The 18,914-nt window shown below is 36.3% G+C and overlaps 1 protein-coding gene across 1 annotated transcript in view; it reads right to left on the bottom strand.

Moving 5' to 3' along the window:
• Positions 1 to 6,363: 6,363 nt before the first annotated feature.
• RSRC1 (arginine and serine rich coiled-coil 1) overlaps positions 6,364 to 18,914 on the bottom strand; it is a 422,099-nt gene continuing 409,548 nt past the window's right edge. Inside the window, exons 8-10 of the mRNA XM_086674595.1 lie at positions 15,263 to 15,369; positions 7,407 to 7,559; positions 6,364 to 6,728 (exon numbers count right to left, since the gene is read on the bottom strand). Of these exons, the coding sequence (XP_086530721.1) occupies positions 6,636 to 6,728; positions 7,407 to 7,559; positions 15,263 to 15,369 (353 nt within the window). The 3' untranslated portion in view covers positions 6,364 to 6,635. The remainder of the gene's footprint in view (positions 6,729 to 7,406; positions 7,560 to 15,262; positions 15,370 to 18,914) is intronic.

The raw sequence follows: 18,914 nt of genomic DNA, 5'->3' as shown, positions 1-18,914 counted from the left end.
TAGGCTGTGGTGAATGCTAACACATTTGTTCTTATTAATTATAAAGAAGGGAAGTTATAAGTCTCTGAGCATCTTTTCTGAAAGTAGCCCACATGACCTTAAAACATAAGCTTGGTTGTAAGGAGAACAGTGTGAATGTGAATAGGGTTTCCCCTTGAATTGTTTTTGTGGAATAGCTATTAAGTAACACAGGACAGGCTGATTATGCTCTACGGTAGGTATACAAATTTTACTTTTAATTTTTTAATGTTTATTTATTTTTGAGGGGGGGGAGGGGCAGAAGAGAGAGGGAGACACAGAACCTGAAGCAGGCTCCAGGCTGAGCTGTCAGCACAGAGCCCAACGTGGGGCTCGAACTCACGAACCCTGAGATCATGACCTGACCTGAAGTCGGATGCTTAACTGACTGAGCCAACAGGCGTCCCTACAATTTCTTTTTAATGAAATAAACATGGAGAAAAGCATATTTATGGGAGATCATCGTTTTAGATGCCTCTCCATTTTCACCTCACACACTGAGATTCCAGGTGATTCATATACACAGCATTTTGAGTAGAGTCATGCAGTGGAAGTGTGCTGGGCCCGTATACACAGCATTTTGAAAAAGGTATTTTTCAAACTATGAATAAATTAGTTGCCATAGGAGTTATCTTCTCCAGGTCAGTTAGACTTACTACAGCAGAAAGAGAAAAGAGAAAAGCTACAGTGCTGCTAAATAAACAATCCAGTGACAGAATTTGTTTAAAAAAATCTACCTAATCTTTAACAATAGTCATCCAGTCATTGTGCTGGCATTTGGAAAACATTTATTTATTTCTCAATTATTTAAAATTTCAATTTCATTTTTCATTTTATGGCACAATTTTTGTGGAATAAGCACAGGCAGATAGACTGTAGTTATGGAGTTTATGGAAGACAAAGGATTTTAGCAGTTAATTTTTAAAAAAGACCAAGAAGGGAGCCTGCACTCTACTATGTCTTTTACACTGTGGGATTTAAGCCCAAGTACCATGTTGCAAGATGCTAAGAGAGGGTTAGGGTCAGTTCAGTTCATCATTCTGTCTGAGAGCTGTAGCAGGATCATTTTGCCATTCCTTCTCAAGATCTAAAAATAAAACGGTACATTGTTGAGTTTACGGTGTGTATTACTATATTGGTAGCCTTTATTTCTTGAACACTGGCCTTGCAAGGACAGCAATCATAGGAGCCAGCAGGTGGACCCTGAATGACCACATCCACATCATTTGCAATATCATTTAAGCAATAAAAAAATTAGACCAGAAAGTCTGGTGTAGGGTAGAACTAGTAAGATCCTTGCTTAAACTCTGCTCCATTTGTCAGAGTCCCAAATGCAACAGAAAGCACTTTCTACCTACTGATGACATTTTATTTTAGAATTTTTTTTACTGTGGTATAATAAACGTAACAATTACCATCTTAACCATATTTACTTTTTTTAAAAAATTTTTTCTTTTTTTTAATGTTTATTCATTTGTGTGAGAGAGAGAGAGAGAGAACAGGGGAGGAGCAGAGAGAGAGGGAGACAGAATCAGAGGCAGGCTGCAGGCTCTGAGCTGTCAGCACAGGGCCCGACGCGGGGCTCGAACTCATGGAATGTGAGACCATGACCTGAGCTGAAGTCGGACGCTCAACCGACTGGGCCACCAAGGCGCCCCCATCTTAACCATTTTTAAATTTTTAAATTTTCTCAACGTTTATTTTTATTTTTGGGACAGAGAGAGACAGAGCATGAACGGGGGAGGGGCAGAGAGAGAGGGAGACACAGAATCGGAAACAGGCTCCAGGCTCTGAGCCATCAGCCCAGAGCCTGACGCGGGGCTCGAACTCCCGGACCGCGAGATCGTGACCTGGCTGAAGTCGGACGCTTAACCGACTGCGCCACCCAGGCGCCCCAACCATTTTTAAATGTACAGTTCAGTGGTACTAATACATTCACATTACTGTGAAACTATCACTACTATCCATCCCCATAATTCTTTTTCTCTTTTTAATTTTTTAAGATTTTTTTTAAAAAAAGTAATCCTTCCACCCAACGTGGGACTCAAACTTACAATCGGAGATGAAGAGTTGCATGCTGTACTGACTGAGCCAGTCAGGCACCCCTCTTTTCACCTTGTGAAACTGACATTCTTTACCCATTAAATAATAGCTCATTTCCCCCTCCCTCAGCCTGGGCAACTACCATTATGCCTTCTGTCTTTATGATCTTAACTACTCTGAGTATCTCATAAAAGTGGAACCATACAGTGTTTGTCTTTTTGTGATTGGGTTATTTTACTTAACATAATGTCCTCAAGGGTCATCCATGTTGTAGTATATTGTGGAATTTCCTTCCTCCTTTTAAGTTAGTCACCATATAGTGTTATATTATTTTCAAGCATACAATATTCTGATTCAACAGTTCTATACATTTCAGTGCTCATCACGACAAGGGCACTCCTTAGTCCCCATCACCTATTTCACCCATCTGGTAACCATCAGCTTGTTCTCTGTAATTAAGAGTCTATTTCCTGGTTTGTCTCTTTTTTTCCCCCTTTGCCCATTTTTTTTTTTCCTTTTTTAAGCTTATTTATTCATTTTGTGTGTGAGAGAGAAATAGAGAGCACGGTGTGAGCGAGGGAGGGGCAGAGAGGGAGAATCCCAAGTAGACTCAGGGCTGTCAGTACAAGTCGATGTGGGGTTCGAACTCATGAACCTTGAGATCACGACCTGAGCTGAAATCAAGAGTTGGACTGCCACCCAGATGCCTCTCCATTGTTTTGTTTCTTAAATCCCACGTATGAGTGAGATCATATGGTATTTGTCTTTCTCTGACTTATTTCACTCAGAATTTCCTTCCTCTTTAAGGCCAAATAACATTCATTGTATATATAGGCCACATTTTACTTATCCATTCATCTATCCATGGACACTTGGGTTTCTTTCATGTTTTAGCTATTGTGAATAATGCTATTATGAACATGGGTGTGCAAGCATCTCTTTGAGACCCTACTTTCAATTCTCTTGGTATAGAACTTTTTTTGATTGATTAATTGTACTGGCTCCAAATAGCTGGAGTCATTTAATGTTTATTTATTTTTGAGAGAGAGAGAGAGAGAGAGAGAGAGAAGAAGCGAGCAGGGGAGGGGCCAAGAGAGAAGGAGACACAGAATCCAAAGCAGTCTCCAGGCTCAGAGCTGTCAACACAGGGCCTGACAAGGGGCTCGAACTCATGAACGGTGAGATCATGACCTGAGCCGAAGTTGGATACTTAACCAACTGAGCCACCCAGGTGCCCCAATAGCCTGATTCATGTAAATAGCCAGACTATTAAATAGACTGCTCATTCAACATGGACAAATCTATTCTTCCTTCATTGGAAAGTATTTATTCAAAGACTTCTTTGTGTCAGGAATGGGCTAGATGCTGGGATCCAATGATAGTAAAAGTAACTTGGAAATATAGATGATAGAGCATTTTCTTTGATTTAGAAAAAAACCCCCATGAATTAAATATATTGATCAACATCTATCCCTATGATAAAAGGTGAAGATGATTAGAGAATTCACAAAGTGTTCTTTCTTACCTCCATTTTTACTCCTGTTCTGCTGTAAAGACTCAAATATTTTCTTTTTTAAGTTTATTCATTTATTTTTGAGAGAGAGAGAGAGAGAGAGAGAGAGAAACCCAAGCAGGCCCTGTGCTGTCAGAGCAGAGCCCAGCATGGGGCTCAATCTCATGATGGTGAGAGCATGACATGAGCTGAAACCGAGAGGCAGTTGCTTAACTGAGTCACCCAGGCACCCCTCAAATATTTTCTTGAGAGGCAGGGCCACTTGGGTCTTTCGTGAGAGAGATTCTTCCCTGCATTAGCACTGTGATGGTTCCCAGCCTTCTAGATCAACTATTAGGAAGATGGAGGGGGGTGGCTGTGAGTTCTTGTGGCTCCAGGAGCTATCTTGTTTTTCAAGTCTTTGTCAGTTGGGATTTCTTCCATTAAGTCTTCTTTAATTTTCTAACTTGGAGTAATTTCTCTTTCGACTGCAACCATGCCCTCTCCTCTGCCACTAAGTAGTCTATTAGTTATATCATATTACATGTCTGGGCTTCATAACTAAGCCTTGAGGAGGCAGGATCCCCACTAGATTCACGTGTGTATACCCAACTGCACGCACTGTGCCCAGCGCAAACTAGGTATTCAAAAAAAGATTAACGAATAAGTGGGTAAATTTGACTGAAGAAGACCTGAGGTCCCTCCAGTAAGTAGATGGCAGGTCGTTAACTGCAGAGCAAGTAGGATTTCCTGTGTTCTTGGCAGGGAGGGAGGGGATGGAATCCATTGGCTGTGGCATTTCAAGGGCATACATGTGGAGTACATGGATGTTGAGGTGTAGCTTTTGCACCATAACATGCAACTATTTGTTCCGTATTTCATGAAGATGGCTACCATGCCAAAGTGTTATTTTGACAAAATAGTATACTTTTTCTATAAAGGGCATTCTTTTATGTTATTTTACTGAAAACCCAAAGAAAGCAGGTCCACTATTAGCATCCTCATTTTAACGTGAGGATGCTGAAGTGAAGCAGGTGAGTGACTTAGTGTTCTTATTCCATTTTCCCTGAGGATGCAGTCAGAAATGAAAAACCAACTTATATTACTAGCACTCATCATTTTGTATGAAATCAACGCTTCAAGAAACACTGAGGTCTCATGTTAAGTCCAAATTGTTATCATTAGTCAAGTGACATGAAAGGGATTATTCTGTTTTATAGACTCATTATATTAGGATATTAAAGAAAGCCAGGATGCATCACCTAGCTTGAGTATGGTGATATATTTGATAGTAGTCTCTGAGGTCTTTCTCATTAAATTTGATTTGGCTTGTGTAGTAATATTGTAGGCTTCAACAGGAATGTAAGTAAATGAAGTTAATAATATATTAAAATGAATCATACTGGCAATCAGGAAAGAGGGGAATAGTCATTGAGTTTCTGCAGGGACTAAAGTTTAGTTAATTAAAAAAAAAACTTGATTCTTTATCTCTGTATTTAGCTTTAAAATACAAATCAATTGTAATTTAAACTTCTGTATTTGGGCTACTTGCCACAAAGGAACACTGGTGTTAAACATAATTAAAGTAGATAATAATATTTTCACTATATTACAGGTAAGGAACATTAGACATACTGAGAAAAAAATGCCTAGTCCAGGCTCTCTGGAGAATAACTAGTGGCCCAAATGACAACCCAGAGTCTTGCCTAGACCACTAAGGTATACTTTCCAAAAGGGTGTACTTTTACTGTTTACAAGTTATGCAAAGAATGAAATACAAAATATTTCAAAAATTGTAAGCTCTTTTTTAGTCACTAAAAACGTGTCTATCTATATTAAAAACCACACAAACCTTAGTTTATGCTGGGCACTTTTACTGAGAGCTAAAAAGAAAAAAAAAACCCAGGCATCTATTTTAGAATGTGAACCATTCTTGTATGAAAACAAGTATTTTGTCATCAGTCTATTTTCCAGACCTTTTGCACCTGGAATCTTAATATTTTAAAAAATTTTTTAACAGGAATTAGAATTGTAGTAGTCTCAGAAATATAACAAAGATGGCTTTAAACTGTCCTAAATATTGGTAATCTTCTCCCAAACACTTTGCGTGTGTATCCTGTATTCTGAGGTATAGTCTCCAGAGAGACTAAATTAGAGTGAGACCAGACAACAGAACAAAATAGAAAGGAAATATTCATGGCAGTTGTTGAAAACTAGTTTTGTAAGGCAAGGCCTAGAGAATCTTATCTCTGGCATGTTTAGCACGGACTGCATAGTTGATTTTCATTCAGCTACTAGAGAAAGGTATTCTACAATGACAGACAGCCTTATCAAAATTACAATTAGCTGGCTTCCTCTGCAGGGAACAGCAGTTGGTTAAGTAAGGCCGAAATGAGAGCTTTTTTTCAGTTTCCTCAGAAATGATTTCCCCATCTTGGGTATTTGGTCAACTGAGGAGGTCTAGCATGAACATATGATTTCTAGAAGAATGAACTGGGATCTGCTAACCTGTTTAAAAAGGAATACTTCGTAAATGCTGATCTCTAAGCAAAAATCATTATTTGTCAAGAATTTTAAAAAAATGTTTTTCTTTTAAGATTAAAATGCTCATTCTGCTTAGATTGGTTAGAGTGCTTTTTATTCTGCCTAAATTTTTATAATAAGGTGAAATAAAAGATTCAAAAATGGTTTCATAATACATGGAAGATGAAATCTCATATGTATAGGATATAGTTTGATTCTTACATATGCAAAATTGTGTTCTTACATGACGACTGGTATCTTCCAAATTGTACTCAGAAACACTACTATGTACCATTTATTTTTATTATCACTGATATTTTTAAGATTAGCTTTATTAACAGTATGACATTTTCATGCATTGTTAAATTTCACACTAGTTTTAATATTCACAATGTTTAAGTTCAAATCAACAAATATTCAAGCCTACGTGAGAAAAAAATGAAATGGTATTACCTTTTAATATAATCAGCTAACTGCTTTTTAAGAGTAAAACGTTAATACTGGGATTTTAAAACCTAAATTTCCAATGTTACTGTCAATTCAACCATATGTATTTCACTTAGGCCACAGGACTGCCCATTAGCCTTTCTTGTCGGAGAGCAATTAATCTCTTGAACCACTTTTCCTCAGCATCAGCTTTCTCAATAAATAGCTAAAAAAGGAAAAGAAAAAGAAAAAATGTTATAGTTTGCCAATAACTTGGATTTGACCTTATATAACATGAATCATAGAAAACATCTTTATAGAATACATCTTTTAGCGCAAGTATTGGCTACTTCTCAATTTAACAATTGCCTTCTCAATTGAAGATATTCTACCTGGAGTTAATGTTCAGAAAGTCTTGGAGTAAAAGGACTAATATCAGCATCATGTGTTAACAATTTTACACCTTATTTTGTGAAGTGTATTTCCTATACCCTTTATCAGAGACACGGTGGAATGATACCACTTCAGAGTAGACAGAAAAATATGTGTGTGTCAGTGACATGTTCACAGTCAATGAACCAACTGGAGCTGAACCAGAATTAGATCGTTTAGTGCCAGATTAAAAAGAAAACAAAAATCTTTTTTTTTTTTTTTTTTTTTTTTGCTTATTTTTGTTAAGCATAGAAAGAATACTTCTAAAAGTCAGACAACATGATTTGGACCACACCAGATTCAATGTCACTGCTCTAAGGGATGGGGGTTAGCTGTTTATTTGTAACGAATAGGAACATATGAATCCTTTTCTTCCAATGGTCTTCTTGTCATCAGCAAAAAAGGACAACAGTTTGAATTAACTTCAGTCAACTAGACTTCAATTGACATTCTTACGATTTAAGGCTCTTACATTTGGATGGGCCAGAGAATTGTCATCTTGGTACTTGATGGTAGTGGGGATGCTGCTAGGGTCTATTTCTTTTTCAGTACTGGGTGGATCAGCAACTACTGATGCTGGTCCTGATGCTGCAGTTGTGTGCTTCACATCACCAGGTTCCACCGACTGAAACATAAAGTATGTTATTAATTAGATCACAACACACAATTAAAATTTTGCTTTAATAATATCTCAGATTTTGAATTGTAATTGTTCGTTTAGTCTCCTTTGAGATAAAGCACAAAAAGACCCTAGGTTATTGAGTAAGAAATAATTAGTCATAAAATAAGCAGATATAAAAACATTGAGAGAATGTTTATCATTTTTTATGATCAGCATACTTTTCTTAAGAAATTGGTACTTTAGTGAGTCCATACTATGGAAAAATATATTTCATAAAACTAAATTCTATTAGTTAAAACAAGCTTGTGACAAATCTCCAGCATTTAGTTGGCCTCTTCAGATATAAAAAGGAAATTCAAAGGTTATTTTGTTTTTGCTTTTTAAATAACAGCCTCAGTGAGATATATTTCACATATCACTATTCATATAGCTCTTAGCATATCCACAGGGTTTTGTAACCAACACCACAAGCAACTTCAGAATATTTTCATCATTCTCCCAAAAAACCACATACCCATTAGCAGTCACTGCTCCCCACTTCTCCCAGCCTTCCCATCCCTATGCAAACACTAATCTACTTTCTGTCACTATGGATTTGCCTATTCTGGATACCTCATATAAAAGAAGTCATAAAATATGTGGTTTTGTTTTCTGTGACCAGCTTCTTTCATTTATTATTATTTTTTAAATTTATTTTTGAGAGAGATGGAGAGAGAGAGCGAGAGAGCAAGCACAAGCAGGGGAGGAGGCAGAGAGAAAGAGGGAGACACAGAATCTGAAGCAGGCTCCAAGCTCTAAGCACAGAGTCTGATGCGGGGCTTGAACTCACAAACCATGAGATTATGACCCGAGCCAAAGTCTGACGCTTAACCGACTGAGCCACCCAGACACCCCAGCTTCTTTTACTCAGCATGTTTTCAAGATTCATCCGTGTAAGGTTCAGTATATGTCAGGACGTCATTCCTTTTTATTGCTGAATGATATTCCATTATGGAATATTAGGTGCCAGGCATTGTGCTCAATGCTGGGCACGTGAAGACTAATAAATCGTTGCTGCTGCCTAGAAGGAGCCAGCAGTGTTATGCTTTCTCAGGTTAATTCCAGCACACCCCTCCCTGAGAAAGAAGGACAGGGAAGTGGCTGATTAGCAGCAAGTCTGCAGGGATAACATGAAATAGACTAGATGAGAAGTTGGAATTGAAGTTAAAGTACTGGTTCCGTATGTGTAGTTTTAGAACTTCCATTTTCTTTAGCTACTACTGAACATCCACTTTTCTAAAAAAAAATTTTTTTTTAACATTTATTTATTTTTGAGACACAGAGAGACAGAGCATGAATGGGGGAGGGTCAGAGAGAGAGGGAGACACAGAATCCGAAACAGGCTCCAGGCTCTGAGCTGTCAGCACAGAGCCCGACGCGGGGCTTGAACTCACGGACCGCGAGATCATGACCTGAGCTGAAGTCGGACGCTTAACCGACTGAGCCACCCAGGCGCCCCTGAACATCCACTTTTTTAAATGAAGGGTAAAACAAACGTCACCAGGAAAGACATCTAGAAAATGAAATCTACATGGATTAGTTAATCCTTTCTTAGGATGATTTATCTTAGAACTGGTTATCCATCTATTTAGTACTTATTGAGTGCTAATAATTGTTAAGCACTGGGTACCAAGGGACAGTAAAATAGATATGGTCCCTGCCCCAACTAGAGATTATATTTTGTGAATGGGACCGGCCAACAGATTACTAACAAATCAAAATAAAAATCAATACATAATCACAAATTGTAACAAGGGACACAGAGATACTTAGACAAATAACTGTTAAATTTGACTTGGAAGTTGTCTTCTTATACTACGAGGCCAATATTCCCCCCCTCCCCCCCCAGGTGTCAAACATTTCTATGTCTCCAACATACTGGGCCCATGAGGCCTTGTGGTATTATACTCACCCTTTATAAAACTGAGGACATATAACAGTAAAGCCCAACATTCTGTATAGGGCAAAGTGGGAAGAATGCTAATCCAATGAGGTCCAGATATCATTTTTTGGTAGTCTATGCTGCCATGCAGAGAATAGAAGAGCATGCAATTCTGTATATCTTAGTCATGCTTCTATTTAGCCAGGAGGCTGGCAGTGTTGAACTGCCTTGAAAATAGTGAAGTGCTGTTACTTTAGTTGTCAAAGATGTGGATTGCACATATTCAGGTGGCAGAGATAACATCCTATTTATAAAAGTGAAATAATTTCTCATTCTGTATTTACCTATAGAACATTAAGGTTTTCTTTTGAGAAGTGCTTATACACATTTAAGGTACAGTTTTCAGAGGTTAGGATGAGAGCATGGAAGTTATTATTATTTAATAATTAGTAATTAAAAATGTATGACAAGGATCATTAATTGCTTCTTTATTTGAGGAAAACTGAGAAAAATGCGACTTAAAAAAAAAATCCACAACACGGTCACTAACAATATCCGGCTTTGAGTAGCACTGCCACCTGGTGGTTCAGCTTGGAAAACTTGGCTTAAAATGCACCTCAAGTAAAAGAATAAATGACCCAGCTGCTTAGGGTTATTCACCCTCTTTCTGAACATAGGTGAATATCTGTTAGCTACAAAAATGTTAGGGTTGAATAACTGGCAATAGGCTTATTTGGGACACAAACTGCATCTTGGTTCCAGAAGTTGATTATATAGTGGGAGCTATCAGATTATCTACTCACACAAGAGATACATGATTGCAGAGAGTTAAACTAGTTAAATCGATATGTGTTGACGGAGACACAATGTCTAGCATGTTATTGTAATAGCCACTTTTATAGTAACAGCTCCCTAGATTAATCAGTACAATTAACACAGCTAAGAGACTCTATCAACTGAAGGGGGTTTTAGTATAGAGAAACCTTTTTTTTTCAGACATACAAACTTTATACCAATATGTGTAGAACTGTCCAGGAGAGAAAGATGTTGAAACTTGGGTCATGAGTAATTTAGTCCTCAGGAGAGTTAGTCTTTGCTATGCATCAGGGATAGCCCGTATCTCCCCATGATTTGGATAAAATAGTCCTCCTGATAATTTACCTCCCTTTGCTAAGTAATCTCCTGATAAATAATTCAGCTTCTTGGGCATCCTGAATCCCTACCTTATATTGCAGACACAGATATTTTAGAAACTGGAAAGGGATATCATTTTCTAAACTAATAAATTGGCTCTCTGTTTTATATTACAGTTGAGTGTAAATTTATTCATTGTTGGCCCATCAATTCTTTTCTGATCATTTTGAAATGCAGTGACTAATAAAAATCTGGTGTTGGATACAGTCTAATACTTTAGACTGTACATTCATCAAGGTAAATGCCATCTTGATTTTTAGCATATGTTCCAGTTAGTGAATGCACGCTTTCTTTATACTTCAATAGAAAAAGTGCACTGAATTCATAATTATGAGAGACACTGGATTAGTAAAAACAAACACAGGCTCTGGAGCTGAATAAATATTGTTTGGATGCTCCTTCTTGTCATTTATTAGCACTTTGACTGTGGGTTATAAAGTTTGCTGAGCCTCAGCTTACTCAGCTGTAAATAAAGGTTACTGGTATATTAGACAAATCACATATGGTAAATGTCTAGCATTAAAGATAGCCATTATTATTTTAGTTACTTTAAATTATTTAAATATAAAAAACAAAGTGGGGCTACAATATACCATTGTTTTCCATCATTTTCTTATTAGTGCTTTAAAACATTAAATGCTGTGCTGAAACAAATTGGCCCAAAGCTGATGTGTGTATACTAAACCAGTAAGTTTAGTAAACTGTAAAGCTGCGAAGTAATTTTTTAACCAGTTGCTTAGTAATACAATAGGTCACCAAGCCTCAAATGAGAATTTTAGGATCTATAGACCATAAAAAAAAATTATGTAAAACAATCTGTGACTGAACCAAAATGAGAACCCTTGCATCTCCAATTTCTTTTAAGGAAGCCACAGACAAATGCAGCCCTCAGCATTCAGTAAGGGGAAGAGGTGGAAGCAGGAGCAGGGAGAAGAGCAGTAACACTTCCATTTCTGGAATGCTTCCTATGTGCCAGGCGCTTGGTTGTTTTATGTAAAGTATCTTGCTTATCCTTATAAAAACTTCTGGCAGGGGTATTATCTTTCTTTCAAGATCTTTTTTTTTAGTCAATTACACATCCAGCTCTTGATCTTGGCTCAGGTCCATGATCTCATGGTTTGTGGGATCGAGCCCCACATTGGGATCTGCGCTGACAGCATGGAGCCTGCTTGGGACTTTCTTTCTCCTTCACTCTCTACCCCTCCCCCACACGTTCTCTATCTCTCAAAATAAATTTAAAATTAAAAAAAAAAAAAAGATATGAGAGTCATGAGTTTATCATATGGTTTAAGGACACAGCCAGTAAATGGCAGAATCAGACCTGACCCTACATCTGTCTGACCTTATATCACATGCTTTTGACCACTGCTTCCTAATTGCTAAACCTGAGATTTATTATAATTTGGTTTTAATTTTAGAGGAAAGAAAGAAAATATTTTAACTGAATATACTTTTAAGTGGCACAACTCACAGTGCTGGATCAATAATAATTTCTAGGCTGCTTTTGCTTCTCTGTCATACTTATCCAATCTAGAACTATTCAGTTCTAGGCTTTCCAGAATTGATTTTATTTCTTTGTGTGAATTACTGTTAAGGGCCACCTCTTCTAAAAGCCAGTTGGAACCGTAGATGGATTTATTCCATACAAATTCATGAATGGTCCTTATGTTCCTTATGAGAGGCCTCTATTTCATCTGAATCCTCTCTAACAGTGGCATCTGAATTAGAAGTACAAGAAAAGCTGTATTAAAGGTGAGAGAAAATTCCAGCTCATCACTAAAAACTAAAGCAACAGAAATTAATTATTAAAATAATTAATAATGGTGGTCCCTTTGATCAGAGATGTAAGTGAAATTCCTTTCTATTGGTCCCATGGAAAGCCATTTAGCTATATAGGGTTTTGTTGGAGATTTAGGAAGAAGAGCTTTTCTCTTGGATTTAGCCAGTTATCTTAACATTAATAACCTTAAGATGTTAAGGGAAATAATCTTTTAAAACTTTTCTAGGGGAGGGGCGCCTGGGTGGCTCAGTTGGTTAAGTGTCCGACTTCGGCTCAGGTCATGACTTTGTGGTTCATGGGTTTGAGCCCCGTGTAGGGTTCTGTGCTGACAGCTCAGAGTCTGAAGCCTGCTTCAGATTCTGTGTCTCCTTCTCTGCCCCTCCCTTGCTCACGCTCTGTCTTTCTCTGTCTCTCAAAAATAAATAAATGTAAAAAAAAAAAAAAAGTTTTAAAACTTTCTTAGCGGATACAGTGAGGTGAAAGCATTACAGATTCTGGAATTGAAATATACAGATATTAATACATTTATACCTTTCAAAAGACTTTAAAGGTAAAGCCAGATGTCTAAAGATTTTCTGTGTTTCTCAGCAAGAGGTCTGCCTTACTGGTGAGCATGGATACTTGGAGAAAATCAGGGGCATATTAAGAAATGTAATTGGGGTAAGATGTTTATATTTAAAAAAGACTGAGCAACTACAGTAGAAGTTTTTAAGCACTATGCTTAGTTTACAGAATGTACTTAAATATCAAATAATTTAGATGTTATAAAATGTTATTTAAAAATAAGCACTTATTGGATCAAGAACCATGTTAAGTATTTGATAATCATCATATTTACTCCTCAACAAATCCAACAGGTAGGTATTATTAGTTCTATTTTATGAATTTGGAAATTGAGGCCCAAAGAGGTTGAGAAGCTCATTGAAGATCATGGCAAGAAGTGTGGAAGTTAAGATTCAAACTTAGATCTCTTGGAGTTCAAAGCTCACCCTCTTTATACTACATCAGGTATACTTCTTCTTCTTTTTTTAATCTTTATTTTTTTGAGAGGCAGAGAGACAGAGTGCAAGTGGGGGAGGAACAAAGGGGGAGGGAGACACAGAATCTGAAGCAGGCTCCAGGCTCTGAGCTGTCTGCACAGAGCCTGACGTGGGGCTCAAACTCATGAACCACAAGTTCATGACCTGAGCTGAAGTCTGATGCTCAACTGACTGAGCCACCCAGATGCCCTTATCAGGTATACTTCTGATCAATATCCTTGCTCATTGCTGATTTTGCTTGTTATTGGAAGAGCTACTAGTATCTTGGAGGAAAAAAATGGAAGTAAAAATAAGTTTATTATATTAATAATTAGTACCAAAGAGAAAAAGTTGTTTAGAGGAAAACTTGGTGTATTAACTAGAGAGGAATGAGTATTTCCACAGAAAGAAAATGCTGGGTTATCTTGAGTCCAGTCAGAGCTGGGAAGTCAGGATGAACTTCAGAAAGCAAATACTAGGAAACAAAATAAATTACAATTCTATGAGGACATATGAATGACCTTTATATGTAAGATATTAAAGAGTAAGATAGTAAATAAAATGAGCAACTATATTTATGGATGTCCATTGTAGAGTTCCACCATTTTTTAGGAGTTATGGTGGCAAATTATAAAAAGTTCAAATGAAATTCAGGAAACAACAAGGCAAGGACCACAGATTAACCAGGGCTGTCTACTGCTATGCACCAGGCCCCAGTGCTCAAGTCACTTCTCCAGGATGAATTATTTTAAAAAGTATACGGTAATTGAAAAGATGTCCATGTCATCAGCAACAGGGGAAATGCTAATAGAAAAACAAAAGGTCAATTCTACCTGACCACGTATCAGGTCAGTAAATGTAAAAATATCTGATAAGGATTTGGTGTTAACCAGGGTGTGAGAGGCAGACATCTTGCACTTGTGGGCAGAATCTGAATTGGTACAATGTTTTTGGAGGATGACTTTGGGAACATATATGAAGATAAACAATATTAACCCTAAGCAAATATCTCCAACTCGAAAAATTTATTTTACGAGGATAATAATGGATATTTACAAATATGTATGTAATACTTTCAAGCTTACAACTACTTAAATATCTAATATCAAGGAAAAAATCAATGAATTATGGTAAATTCATCAGCAGGATACTGTATAGTCACTAATGTATTTACAGATGTAGAATGTTTTTGAATAACATTCATGACTTTATTACATGTATGTTATTAAAGAATACATGTATTTCACAGTAGAATGCCTTTTCTGACTCAAGGAACAGATTCCTAAAGACAGCCTTGATACTACCTGAAAGAATACATGCAATATTCAACAGAAATAAAATGCCAATCAGAACTCCTTTTACTAGAGTTGAATAAGTGATACCCATCTGGGCAAAGGGTGTAGATATATGTTACTATTTGGGTAAAAATCTGATTGTTAAAGCTCTCCTCTAACTTTTGTCCAGAAATGTCAATTCAAAAGTAGATGCAGGCATTTGAAAAGAAAACTATACGTTCATAAAATGCATATTACTGCTTTAGAACTGTTGACATTTTACTTTGTCTTCTCAGTGAATTTTAAAATAAAAATGGCATCAGATGTATTTTTACAAGTGAAACTTGAACTGATTCTCACTGATTCGTTCTCTCTCTCTCAATAACATGCTGACACTCGCTCACCCTACTTCTTCTATCTGTTAGAAGAAGCACTTACATTTAAGTAAAATCCATTAATAAAGCACCTCCTCAGAGGGGATCTAAAGGCTTATTCATAATGTCTGGATGAAAACTTACCTTTTTGACTTCTTTACTTGATCTGAATGTCTGCTGAACAAAAGAATCACTTTCAATGGCTTCAATTTCTTTTACTCTTTTTACTTGTTCTACCAGGGTGGCTTGGTCTAAAAAAAAGGGGGGGGGGGTATAATGTCAGTGTGTTTTGTGTGTAAGCTTGTTAACAACACTATCCTAAGCAAGGTTCTTTCTTTCTGTGAAGTAATTTTATGACTTCTGGAATTTACCTGGATGAAAAGATGTTATAGTTAAGCTGTAACAAAAAACTATTTCCCCCCAGAGATCCACAAATATAATATTCTTACACACTAAGGCTCTCATCTAAAACCTAAAACATTGCTGAGAAGTCACTGCTATAATGATATAAGCTAATCTGGGCTAATCTAGTGGGAGGGCTTTGAAAATTAAAAAAATATTTTGGAAATACATACAAAAGGAATAACAGCACAATGAATCCATTTGCACCCATCACTCAGCTTCTATAGTCATGAACTTTGTTACTTCTTATTTACTTTATTGATCCTCACTTCATCTTTTTAGGTATACATGGAGTACTCAAAAGTAGCTCTCAGACACTGTACCATGTTACCCCTAAGTATTTAGTAGGTATTTCAGGTAAGGGCTTTAAAAAAAAAAAACCCAAACAACAGTAACCCAACTACAATACCATCTTTACATCCAACAATATTACCAATAATGCCTTAATATCATCTTATACAGTCCATGTTTAATTTTCACTGTCTAAAAAAAAAAAAAACATCTTTTTTACAGGTAGTTTGCTTAAAACAGGATCCATACAAGGTCCACACATTAGACTTGTTTGATAAGTATGTTAAACCCTTTTAATCACTGACAGTCTTCAGTCCCTCCATTTCTTTGCCATTTGTTTGTTGGAGAAAATGGATCATTTATACTTAAAATTTTTCCACATTCTAGATCTGGCTGATTTTATTCTCATGATGTCATTTAACATGTTCCTCTATCCTTTGTATTTTGTGTAAGCCAGTAGTTAGATCTAGTGACTGGATAAGATTCAAGTTCAATTTCTTTTAGTCAAGAACACGTCATAGGTGATGCTTTGTAATTCCTATCACACCATAAGAGGATGTGCTTCTCCCAATTTTAAAGATGTTAAGATTGATCAGTGGGTCTAAGTTGATGTCAGCCTGACCCTCTTATAAAGTTCTTCAACTTTTCCCTTAATGTTTTTAGCAGACATTAATGTTTGTTGATTAGACCCATTATTTCATGAGATGTTGTAAAATGGTGATTTTCTAATTCTATTGTTCTTCCTGCATTTTTTAGCTCTGACTTCTATGTAATGAAGAACTTCCCTCACTGGCTGTGAAGTATATAGTCTGTACAGGAAAGGGAGAATAAATGTTTAATTTTTTCCCTTTACTTGTCAATTTTGATCCAAAGATGAATGAGTTCCTGAATATTTATATACTTAACATATTTTACTCCATGTAATCATTTTAATATATTGTTGCTCAGATTATTCTACCTTTGGGTGGTGGGAATCTCTTGAAGTTGGTCCTGTATCCTTTTGATATAGTTAAGGGGTGACTCAGATGTTCCAGGTTCATTTTGTACAGTCCCTGTCCAAGACCTGAAATTAGCTGTTTCTTCAAAGGGCTCAGACTCCTGTTAGTGGGGAATGATATTCTGAAACAGTAACTGGGACACCGGGGTCTTTATTGTTATTAGTCTGTCACTGCTTCTCAGCTTTTTCAGTGGGTGGGATAGGAAATACATATTTTAAGAAGAGAAAACTTAATATGAGTTCTTGCTGACACTATCAATCAAATTAAAGATTAGAGGACTTTTAAAGTCTTTGATTTTTTATTTATGTATTTTCTTTCACTTTAAAAATTTTAAGTCTTAATGATATGGTCAAAAGTACTTAGCTGTTTCTCCTAATATGAAAGTTGAGTATGTATTTGTTTCATAATAACAAGATAAATATCACTATTAACCACAAGATAAATTAACACAGTTTAACATTTCTTTATGGTTCTTTTAGATCTTAGGAATCACTCCACTGATCAACTGTCAAAACACTATACTCTAAGGTTACTTAAAATAATTTTCCATGTGATTATGATACCTACTTGATATATGGCTAGGTTTAGTTTGTTTGGATTCATTTTTGATTTTTAGGTCTTGCTTTTTGGTCTTTGGTCTTTGAGGTCTTGCTGTCCTTGTGAATAATATTAATATTTTTTATTTGATATAGTTGACACACGATGTTACATTAGTTTCAGGTGTACAACACAATAATTCAACAACTCTATATGTTATGCTATACTCACAAGTGTAGCTACTATCACCATAAAATGCTATTATAATACCAATGACTATATTCCCCTAAACTATACCTTTTTGTTCCAATGATGTATTCGTTCCATTACTAGAAGGCTATATCTTCCACTCCTCTTCACCCATTTTGTCCATCTCCCAACCCCCCCTCTTCTGGCAACCATCAGTTTGTTCTCTGTATTTGCATATGATTCTGCTTTTTGTTATTCACTTGTTTTGTTTTTTAGATTCCACATATAAGTGAAATCATAGGGTGTTTTCTTTTGTCTGTCTGACTTATTTCACTTAGCATAATAGCCTCTAGGTCCATCCATGTTGTTGCAAATGGCAAGGTGTCATCTTTTTTTATGGCTGTGTAATATTCCTCCGTGTGTGTTTGTGTGTGTGTGTGTGTACGCACGTGTACATCTTCTTTATCCATTCACTTATCGTTGGACACTTGGGTTGCTTCCATATCTTGGTTGTTGTAAATAATGCTATAATAAACATAGGGGTGCAGATACCTTTTTGAATTGTTTTCATTTTCTTTGGGTAAATATCCATTAGTGGAATTACTGGATCATATGGTATGTCTATTTTTAATTTTTTGAGGAACCAAAAAACACTTTTTATTTCTTGTCTTTAATATTTTTTAGTTGCATAAAACACATGATTCTGAAGTCAAAACAAAACATCATTCAGAGAAGTCTAGGTTTCCTTTCCCATCCCATTCTCTCAGTTCTTTCCCCAATCCATAGGTAACCATTTTTATGAGATTTTGGTTTTTTATCCTTCCTTTGTTTCTTTCTGAAAATGTTAAGTATACATATTCTCTTCTTTCTTACACAAAATTAACATACTACACAATATGTCTTCAATATCATTTCACCCCAGTATAAAGACTTCCCCATTCTATTTTATAGCTATACAGTTACCTATTTTATGGTTTTATGATAGTTTTTTTCCTCACCAATGCCCTATTGGTGGTCATTTGAGGTGTTTTCAGTCTTTTGTTTTTATAATTAGTGCTTTCCTAAATGGCCATGTGCATGTGTTGTTTCATATTTTAGGTGTTTCTTTTTCCTTAAAAAAAGGTTTTCTTTCTTTTTTTTTTTTTTCTTTCTCCCTAGGCTGGAAAAAATGCAACCTTATGGTTCACACACTCACGATTTAAACTCTTGCTCTAGGCTGATAGGAATACATGGCTGAATTAGGAGTCACTGTATATTCAACTAGGGCATCTAAAAAATTTGGGGGTTTTAGACTTTATGGACAATAACTGGATTTACATGCTAAGAAACAACTGTAATAAGTGGTGTGGCAATAAGGTAGTTGTTTGCACCAAAGGACT

The sequence above is a fragment of the Puma concolor genome, chromosome C2, assembly GCF_028749965.1.
Source record: "Puma concolor isolate L17-30 chromosome C2, mPumCon1.1.hap2, whole genome shotgun sequence".
NCBI lineage: Eukaryota > Metazoa > Chordata > Mammalia > Carnivora > Felidae > Puma > Puma concolor.
This window is presented reverse-complemented; position numbering and strand designations above follow the sequence as displayed.